At 35.7% G+C, this 10,859-nt stretch overlaps 1 protein-coding gene across 1 annotated transcript; it reads right to left on the bottom strand.

The window, feature by feature from the left end:
* Positions 1–5,883: 5,883 nt before the first annotated feature.
* LOC143232111 (uncharacterized) lies at positions 5,884–10,805 on the bottom strand. Its single transcript, XM_076467191.1, has 3 exons — positions 10,540–10,805; positions 9,511–9,625; positions 5,884–8,961 (listed from the first exon to the last, which is right to left on the bottom strand). The coding sequence occupies exons 1-3, from the start codon at positions 10,550–10,552 to the stop codon at positions 8,787–8,789; spliced, it is 303 nt and encodes a 100-aa protein (XP_076323306.1). The 5' UTR covers positions 10,553–10,805; the 3' UTR covers positions 5,884–8,786.
* Positions 10,806–10,859: the final 54 nt, after the last annotated feature.

Here is a 10,859-nt window from a genome sequence, read left to right as displayed (position 1 = left end):
GGTTAAGGCGTTCAACTCGTAATCTGAGGATCGCGGGTTCGCATCCCCGTTGCACCAAATATTCCCCCGTTTTCAGCCGTGGGGGCGTTATAATGTGACGGTCAATCTCACTATTCGTTGGTAAAAGAGTACCCCAAGAGTTGACGGTGGGCGGTGATGACCAGCTGCCTTCCCTCTAGTCCTACACTGCTAAATTACGAACGGCTAGCGTAAATAGCCTTCGTATAGCTTTGCGAGAAATCAAAAAAACAAAACAAATTATCCGTATTCGTTTATTTCGCATTGCCATAACGCATAAAGGGCACATGTCCCTCTCTTGGGGATCGATCTCAAACACATCTTTATGACCTAAGTATAAAAATATTTTTTGTCGGAAAGAGTTGTTGCATGTATTTTCGAAAAGTGATCAACATTTATTAACGTCCTACCATCTAAAAAACAGCAAGCAATGTCAATACATAGTTCTAAAACATAACATTCTTCCACGACTTTACATTGGAAGTGATAATTCCTTCATTTGCTGGTTTGATTTACATATTCAAAGGTGTTTTGATATTAGCTTGATTTGTTTCGATTTTCACGCAAAGTTATACGAGGGTTATCTGCGCTAACCGTTCCTAATTTAGAAGTGAAAAACCAGAGGGAAGGTCGCCAACTCTTTACCAACAAATAGTAGATTGAACGTCCCATTACAACGCCTCTACAGCGATCAAGCTTGATGGGTCAATAATTTGAACCTGAGACCAGCAGATGGTGAGTTTAGCACTTTAGCCGCCTGGCCATACCATCAAAGTGTCATTATTATTTGCTTGATATAAATCATACCATGTATTTAGTAAGATGGCATCACTAGTTACTAATTATAAATCACTTCAAAATTACATTATCAAAATTTATGATTTAGGTACCAAAACCTAGTGAAGTTTTGTATAACCAATAAAATTTATGTTGAAGAAAATGTGGTTTAAAAACTTAACGTTACAGGAATTTTGTTTTGAGAAAGAGAGAACAACACAAAACTTGCTGTCTCTTCCCAACTAGGATGTTCAGGAACAACTGTCTCCCATTCAACCCCCCACGTGGAAAATGGTTGACTTCAGTGAAATGTTTAGGATTTCAGGTACGTGAGTTGTATCTAGCTGACTGAAGATTTTACAGAAGGTAGGAAACCGTGAAGAAGGTCAGAGATAGGCACCTAAGACTTTTTTACCTTCTGTCGTTTGGATCGTCTGCTGTTTGAAGTTTGTGAAAACAAGAGTTAGTCAAGCAAGAAATCAGCTCAGAAATTCACATTAATTTATTTCACAATAATATTCCAAGTGGCATTGTAATAAAACTGAGATTTAAACATTGTACGAATGATAAAAAGCAATTAAAAGATAGACCAGTTAAACAACCAAATGAGTTGAGGTCCTGGCCTGGCCAGGTGGGTTAAGGCGTGCGACTCATAATCTGAAAATCGCGGGTTCGCATCCCGGTCGCGCCAAACATGCTCCTCTCCCAGCCGTGGGGGCGTTATAATGTGACGGTCAATCCCACTATTCGTTGGTAAACGAGTAGCCCAAAAGTTGGCAGTGGATGGTGATGACTAGCTGCCTTCCCTCTAGTCTTACACTGCTAAATTAGGGACGGCTAGCGCAGATAGCCCTCGAGTAGCTTTGCGCGAAACTAACAACCAAATGAGTTGAAGACCCTTTTCAAAGGGGCAGGAACCAATAAGTCCAATGCACTATTGAAATTTAGCTGTGGGGGAGGGGAGAGTTGGATAGAAGCAACTTTCACTGGAACCGAATTATTTACTCAACCAAGGTTCCCGACTGGGTATGTAAAGGGTTTGTTTGTTGTTGTTTTTAATTTCGCGCAACGCTACACGACGGCTATCTGCGCTAGCTGTCCCTACTTTAGCAGTGTAAGACTAGAGGGAAGACAGTTAGTCATCACCACCCACTCCCAACTCTTGTGCTACTCTTTTACCAACGAATAGTGGGATTGACCGCCACTTTGTAACGACCCCACGACTGAAAGAGCGAGCATGTTTGGTGTGAAGAGAATTCAAACGTTCGACCCTTAGATTTCGAGTCGAGCGTCTTAACCACTTGGCCATGCCAAGCCTATATCTGGAAGGAAGCATTATACACGTAAAAACTAGTGAAACTCGATATTTCTACACATGATGTTAGAAGTTAGGCGGCAGGGTCCGTCTTCTTCGCTTGTATCGAGATCGTCAATCTCCAGAGTATAAATAAGTATTTTTTACGCTTTTAAACCAATACCATATTCTAACAGCACGGTTGTTGCTGTTCACTCGTTTCCGAGTAAATCACTGTTCCAGTCTATGTCATCCAACCTTCCAAACAACTAAATTAAAGTACCCGTACTCCACTGCAGAGTTTTAAGTTCCCCTTCACGATTTACAGAGAACTTAAGGCACCGAATAAGATCCTTAATTATCTACAATTATTTTTTATAACTAAAAAAAGTGGATCTGTACTCGAAAACAAGCCGCTTTAAGACACCTGCTTGCGGTACCTGAGCAAGTATCCTATGTTTGGTCTCGCTAGAGTAGGGTATGAATAAACCTTCAAACATGGCGACCCTGGAATCCCTAGAAGAAGGGAGCAGGGAAACAAAATTCGATATCAGATTGAATCTACTCATAGATTTCCATTATTCGGTCTTGACCAGAATGTTTCATACTGTTCTTTATTGTGTCTCAAAATGGCTGGTATGGTATTAACACGTTTTATTGGTAAGCAGAGAACAACGTTTCGACCTTCATGATCAGCCGTATATTTTTATTTTAAGCGAATTTCTCGTCATCAAGAATGTTTTATGTTGAAACTTTTGTCTACATGCATGGAGTAGTTATTGGGTAACTGCCTGAGCAGTAACAGAAAAGGTATCGTATAACTGGACAAACATGTATGACTTGTTATTCTGGTATAAAGTTTTTTGAACATCTGTTTGTCAAAACACACTTACACATACGTTTTGTATAAAAAGGTGAGCTTTGGGTGTAATCTGTTTCAAAACGAATCATCGCGTTGTTCAAACAATTTTCGTGTCATTGCTGTAGAGCCATGTCTCGTCACGTATCAGAACTTATTGGACGTTAAATTTTTCGACTCCACAGAGATGGTAAAGCTAAAGTACATTTCCATGACAGTGCTCCCAGTGTACTGTATCCAGAGTCCTGAAACGTTATAGGAATACAGAATACGTTGTTTCAGAAAAGCGAACTGGCAGACACCGAAAAACTACTGCCCAATGTGACCGTGTTTTGATCAGTTTAACTGGTCAAGGTTGAAAGAAGTCTTTCTTACCTCACAACAGGAACGACATGAACACATTCATTCCAAGGTATCCAGAAGAACAGTGAATAAGAGACTGACTAAACAAGGTTATTTTGCAAGAAGGGCTATCAGCAAATCGATATTAAGCTAAACCCGCTGCCGTTAACATCTCACTTGTGCTACTCGTCGTGGTGAAAAAACTGTTATTTATATCCCCCAGGGAAACGTCAGTAGCGCCTCCTACAGCCATCACTTGGTTACAATATTTTTTACCAAATACTAGAGCAAGGTTTGGCAATAATTCAGTGTTCTAGAATGACAGTGCGCTGTCCACAATGCGCGTGTTGTCCGGAATTATCTCGATCAGATAAGGCCAGAGGGCCACGTGCAGCAAGCAAATTCTCCGGATTGTAATTCCATTGGGAATTGTTGGATAGAACTGAGCCGGAAAAATTCTAACTCTAAGCTAGCCGCTGTTTTGCTCAGTTTCAGCGCCTTCTAGTGACAATTTAGATGAAATCACAGTGTATTACATCAATAACCTCATCGACAGCATGCCACGTCGCCTTGCATAGGTTATTACAGTACTAGAAGAACTAACCGAGCACTGAATGTTTAACATGAATTGATACAGGGCTACAGACGCTATTTATAATAATTTGTATGTTATATTTTGTCATTCCATATGTTTTGGTAAAGTTTTATATGTCTTTGTACAGATCTCTGAAGAAATTATCTACTTTTCGAATAAATCGTTCACGATGTCCATAAAAACCTATCTCATTATACAAATTACATATGTATGTGTTTTAATATAACACGTATTTCTCAGTTAGATAAATGCGTGCATAACGTGAATTGATATAGGACATCAAGCTTCAAACAACGTTAAAAACTATTATTAAAAAACGATCTCGTGCATAATTACTCATTTATCTGTGAAAAACACAAAGTTGAATTTTAGTAAGTGTATCTAGTTTATTTGCACATCAGTGTCTGTTTACTTAAGAATTACACGTGTGCCTGTAATTTCTCTATAAACATTTAAAAATTAAAGTTACATTAAAGGCCTCATGTGCATTTTTTTGCCATTAACGTTCATACAGATCAAAAGTATGGTGCGCTTCTCGGTGAAAGGTAACACGACTTGTTCAGATACATATTAAATGATTCTAGCCACACAAGTTCCTACATGCATTGATACATTATCTCGTTATATTATTTGTCGATATTTCGCGGAGGCCCGGCATGGCCTAGCGCGTTAAGGCGTGCGCTTCATAATCTGAGGGTCGCTGTTTTTCGCGCCCGAATCGCGCCAAACATGCTCGCCCTCCCAGCCGTGGGGGCGTTATAATGTGACGGTCAATTCCACTATTCGTTTTTCTGGTAAAAGAGTAGTCCAAGAGTTGGCGGTGGGTGGTGATGACTAGCTGCCTTCCCTCTAGTCATACACTGCTAAATTAGGGACGGCTAGCGCAGATAGGCCTCGAGTTGCTTTGTGCGAAAATTCCAAAAAAAAAAAAAAAAACGATATTTCGCTAACTAACCAACTTTAGTCTCGAAGTTAGAACGTTGTTTCAGCTCCCTAACAACTCTCTACTATGATGGCACATTACTGATACTTATTTAGATTCATATTTTCGCTATAATTATCTCAGAGACATCTACATAGTACTTAAAAAATTGAAATATTATTTACATTCACGCAAGTTCTCGAAGTTAAATTTCATAACACGTTCGTTCCTTCTTCTATAAAAGCAAGTTAAATTTCATGGTAACGCACTAGTTCCTTGTCTTACAAAAACAAGTGAAATTTCATGGTAACACGTTCGTTTATTCTGCTATAAAAACAACTTATATTTTATGGTAACATATTCGTTCCATCTGCTACAAAAAAGCTTTGTTTGTTTCTGTCATGCATTGTTGGAAAAACAACTGGATGATGAATTAGAAATTCCTAGTTTTACACCTATCAGTGAGATCACTTTATCCGTTACTGACTCACTAACCCTAGTTTTAAAACATGTGCCGCGTAACTACAAATAGTAAATAAATTACGACCTCAAATGCAAAAAGATGTACAGTTACAGAAATTACTTCTTTGTAATTAACAAAATTAATATAATACATACAAGGAGATTGAGTTATTTGTTTTACTGTTTATGCGAAATACAGTGCGAATTTTTTAATGTGTTTATTAAATAACTTCACATAACTGTTCACGATGGCAGAATTGTAAAAGAAAGTCCATATAACATTTTTATTCACAAAAAGAGTAAATTCGGTGTTAGTTAATGGAAACATTATTAAATATATACGTTTAAAAGAACCAAAGTTATAACGTGTTTAGTTCCCTGACAACTCTCTTACGGATTTACGACGCTAAAATCAGAAGTTCAATTCCCCTCGGTGGACTCAGTAGATAGCCCGATGTGGCTTTGCTGTAAAAACACACTCAAAACAAATCTCTAGTATGATAACATTTTCGGATTTAATTTTCAAAATGGTACGACTGTTTATTTTTCATATCATTTTTATGAAAGAATTGTTATGATTATCCTGTCTTTCAACAACAAAATTCACACGAAACTTTTAACACAAGATAACAGACTAGTTTATTGAAAACCACATCAAAAGCCAACGTTTTTGTAATATAAACAAAATGGTAAAGACGTTTAACAGTGGACGTAAGAAGAAGCGTACACGATCACGTGTAACACATTTTGTTTTACGACACAAATATAGTAAAGAACAAAATACAGTTTATATTAACTGGAGATCTACACATGAAAAACAAATTAAACTAACGAATACGATTCACTCATTGTATACGTGCAACAATTTTTTTCAAACCTAAGATCTTGTTAACAATTAAAAGTAATATATCGATTGAAAATTAATCGACAAAAATAGTTTTAAGAGTCTTATTTACCTTTAATGAATAAAATACACAAATGTGACGATTTCTATTCATGTACGAGTAACCATTCAAATTCACCTATGGCAAAACTAAGTACAAACAAGCCATTATGGTTTGTCCTACCGTAAATTGTTAAAATCCAAAATTTCTTCTGTACGAAATCTTATTCATAGATGGCAGCACTAAACATAGAATGATACTCTTGTTATTATTATTTTATCATTCGTTTCTTGCACTTTCCCATATTATAACTGAAGCAAAAGCATAAACATTATTATTCAAAATCTGTTTAGTCTGACGTTTTCCAGATAACTGTGAAGATATACTCTTTGATCCATGGAATATAATAAAAAAAAACAACAATCCACTATCTATACAGTTGAACAACTTCTTAAGACAATTGAAACATGGTGTCTTGATATAACTTCTTTACACATTGTTAAGACAAGGTGTTTGAGGTTACTGTCGTATTTCCCGCGGTATTTTAAAAGAACACTTCATCATATCTCGATAAAATTCGCAAGAATATAACATTTACCAGTATTTGATTTGAATCCTACAAGCTTTGTCAGTGTCTACCTAGAATCTCGAAACTATTTCGAAATGAAATAACATTTGTAAACAACACAGTATTACGTATCTTTAAGCGGCATTCTTTAATTATAAATAAGCGATACATCACCATTTTGCGGAATGAATAATTGCCTTGGACCAAACAAAGTAACTAAAATTCAGAATTATCTCTTATTTTGTAACACTGCTTCATTTCGATCTCTTTAGAGGAATTTTATAACACTAACCCACGTGTTGTTAATACTGAATGACGTAACACTGGGCTGCAGAACTCTTAGCCGTTAGACGTAAGTAGTTGTTTGGTTGACCAAACGACACTTTTACCCTTCGCTTTAACATAGTATCAAAACGAAATTCTTGTGAACTAGTTCAGTGCTATTCTCAACTCTTTTAGAATCATGTACTAATTAAAATTAACTCATTTAATTATTTAATTACTTCAAAATTTTGAAATTCATACATATCAAATGTTCTAACGTACATAACATCTTTTGTCGACTAGCATTCTCATAAAACGTCTTCAACCGTTTCGTCCAGTGAAGAAAACCATAGTCGTTAAACTTAGAAACGGCTTTAACATCATGACCATTGAAACCAAAGTCGTGACATTAATTTGTTAACTTGTTACACAAACCTAGTATTCTTATATTACTCTGTTTTGTCATCATGAACTATATTTTTTACAACAGTGAGAAATTTTCGAACTACTTCAGTTTTTTAAGGTGCACGTGACTGTAATCATACGGTTGCACACAAACAATTGTTTTTTTTTTTCAGAGCTTCACTCACACATCGAAAACAGAAATTCAATGACCATAAGTTTCTCATATCGTCACTAACATAGTTTTACGTATTACATATGTGATATAAATAAATACACATATATATATGTGTTATTTTTACATGCTAAACAAGCACTATAAACATAACAATACTGTAATGTGAAAACATCATACAATTAAATATTCGAATGTTAATTATTAAGGCATCTCGTTTTTCAACACTTTTAAATATATTATTTAATCTATAGTTTGTTTGTTTGTTTTTAATTTACAAATCCTACACCAGGTTGACTAACATAAATTATGTAACTAATTTTCTTCACCTTTCTACCTCAAAACGCACGCGTTCGTCACGTGTTCATCAACAGTGTAAATAATTCAATAAACTTTGGTTACAACTTTTTGTGTTTTACAGATATGCTCCTACTTAACATTACTTCTTAATCGAACACCAGAGTGTCTCCCTATAAAACAACTGAACAATATATGATGGCTTTTTCAGTACGAGTGTCAATAGTGCAAGATAAAAATGGTCGCACTGACAGAAAATATACTTTATTCGAGTTTGTTTTTTTGTGTGTTTTTTTCCTCTTCGATACCATAATTCGAGAATATCCATAACACACATACTTATCAATATGTGTAGACAGAATCAGAAAGTGAGTAACAACAAGACAGCTTCTGTCCATGGTTTTCCCATCTTCACCAAACTTCTTTACTGGCCAGATTAAAAGACAGTGTAATTTCTGGTACAAATACACTATTGTTTTCCAGTTTTATTCCTCCAATTGGCGTCATAAAAAAAGCTGAGGGGTTATCTAGCGACTCGAAAGAATCACAAGTGCGGTGATTATATATTTTGTTTTAACAACGAACTGGGTATTCACATCCAAAAACACAAATTTGGTTAATTAGAGGCCTAAAGCTCGAGAACATCACTTGCTGACGTCAACTTTCCTAAAATAAAGCCATTTAATTAATTTTTTTTTTAAACTGGGTGATCACAATTTGTTTCATACACAGCTAGCGATGCAGGGTTGCTCAAATTTCAGTCGTGGTGAATGTAGCATTCGACGGGAAATTGTGTTTTATATAAATATAAAATTTACCCCAAGAAACAAACCTATGTAGTCCACACATCTGCGGAGAGACGCTGTCGTTTAACTGACGCCATTTCAAACTGTCCACACCCAGGAGGTGACGAACGTGAGGCATTACTTAGTGGGTCACCTGACAAAACTGATCGGATATTGAAGAGGGTCTCAAAAGTGTAATATCGTGCGGAGGAGATACAGGCTCACTTTTAATCTTTACTTGATGTGGCGAGTTAGATGTTGGAGGGGGGGTACTGCTGAGTGATAAGTGGTGTGATCCGTTGACCATTGCATGAGAACTGAAATGAAGAAGTCATGGATGCCTGAACGTTCAAACTAAACATTTCTTACAAGAACAACACAGAATTTTTTTTCTGTTCTTTACTGTGAAAGATCTTTTTTTTAAATTAAAACAATATGGATCCAAACCAACTATCATTTTTTATACCTTAATACAATGAATAAATCGAAAGTTGAAAGAATTCTGTCTAACATTCATATAAATACGGTGTTAGAAGAAATATATTTTAGACAAAATAAATTTATGTCTATAATGGTCAATAGATGGCGCTAAATAAACGAAAGACTGCTTTTTAATGGTGTCTGATATTACAGTTGAGTTACAATTAGATAAGAGAAATTATACACTTCTTTGTTGTGTATATGTAGCGGCGATTCAATATGATATATTTCAAAGTAAATACATGTAAATATTAAAACATACCTTATCATACAATCCCGGAACTCAAGTAAAATTACAAAAAATGCACTGTGACTAGAGTTGATTATTTACGAGTTATTTTTGGAAATAGATAGCTCGTATCAACTACAGGTGGTGGTTTACTTACCTCCTGGTGACAGTTACCGGAGCCAACAGTCTTTGATCACCTGGCGACCAGCTGGTGAGCGGACTTGATGAATGGTAGCCCATGAGATTCATCTCGGTACTGAGCTGGAAATCATCTGTACCAGTAGAAGACTTATGAATTATCTCAATACTGCTAATGACAAATGTTTTGATAAGAGAACTTTCACTAACCATTAGCAACAATTGTTGTTCAAATATAATCCACGCTCAATGTACTTGAAGACAATATTAAACGTCGACTTATTGATATGTGAACAATAAAAATCAAGACACTAACCTTTCTTAAAAATGTTCATGTTCGGAAAAATATTCTACCATGAATTCAGTATGTACAGTTTCAACAAGGAGACACTAACAGTATATACAGTTTCAACACGGGGACACTAACAGTATATACAGTTTCAACACGGGGACACTAACAGTATATACAGTTTCAACACGGGGACACTAACAGTATATACAGTTTCAACAAAGGGACTTTAACAATATATGTAGTTTCAGCAAAGTGAACATCAACTTAAGTGTATACATAGTTTCAGCAAAGATATATTAACAAAAACTTAATATATAGAGATTGCATTCATGCATCAGGTTGAAATATTTATAAAAACAGCATATAAGTTACTATTTATCTATCTTAATGATCGTATGCATAATACTGACGAAATAGAGCACAAAGTAACAGACAGTCTGTGTTATATTAATTTACTATTATATAAAACGTTTGTTTACTTTTAAATACTAGATATGCATCATAACTCGTGAAATGTTAATGTTCCGTTGTGACATCACTGGCAATGTCTAACTTTGTCATGGTGGCATTAGTCGAGCTATATCCCAGCTAAAATTTGAACTATGTCTCCATAATGTAAAGAGAACTGTACTTATAAATTACAGTATACGGATAGTAATGCGACTAAACACGTGAAATCAGTTCACGTAAAATGCAGTATGCAAAATATGGAGGGTAAAACCATCTACAGACAACCCACCACAACCACACACTTACCATTAGAGTTCATTTAATATTCTATTTCTTCCTATGCCTATGATTTAATACCATCACCAAAACAACCTGCGACCTACAGCCACGCACGCACACATATGTTCATTTATATTTTATTACTTCCTATACTTACTGTTTAACAATATTACCAAACAACCCCGACCCACAGCCACACGAAACACACTCACATTTACGATTATAACCACAGTAATATTTCATTGTATTCCATTTTTACCATTTAACATTGTCACCAAACAACACACACGCACAATTATATCCACAGTAATATTTCATTGTTTTCCCATTCTTGTCATTTAACACTA

This window comes from Tachypleus tridentatus, chromosome 11 (assembly GCF_004210375.1).
Source record: "Tachypleus tridentatus isolate NWPU-2018 chromosome 11, ASM421037v1, whole genome shotgun sequence".
In the NCBI taxonomy this organism is placed as follows: Eukaryota; Metazoa; Arthropoda; class Merostomata; order Xiphosura; family Limulidae; genus Tachypleus; species Tachypleus tridentatus.
Note: the sequence above shows the minus strand (reverse complement) of the source record. Positions and strands in the feature narration are given on the sequence as shown.

What these genes read in the sequence shown, in the direction of transcription:
- LOC143232111 (XM_076467191.1), bottom strand. An exon ending in CCGGTAACTGTCACCAGGAG is followed by an intron (nt 8,962 to 9,510) that starts GTAAGTAAACCA and finishes TCTTCATTTCAG; the next exon opens with TTCTCATGCAATGGTCAACG.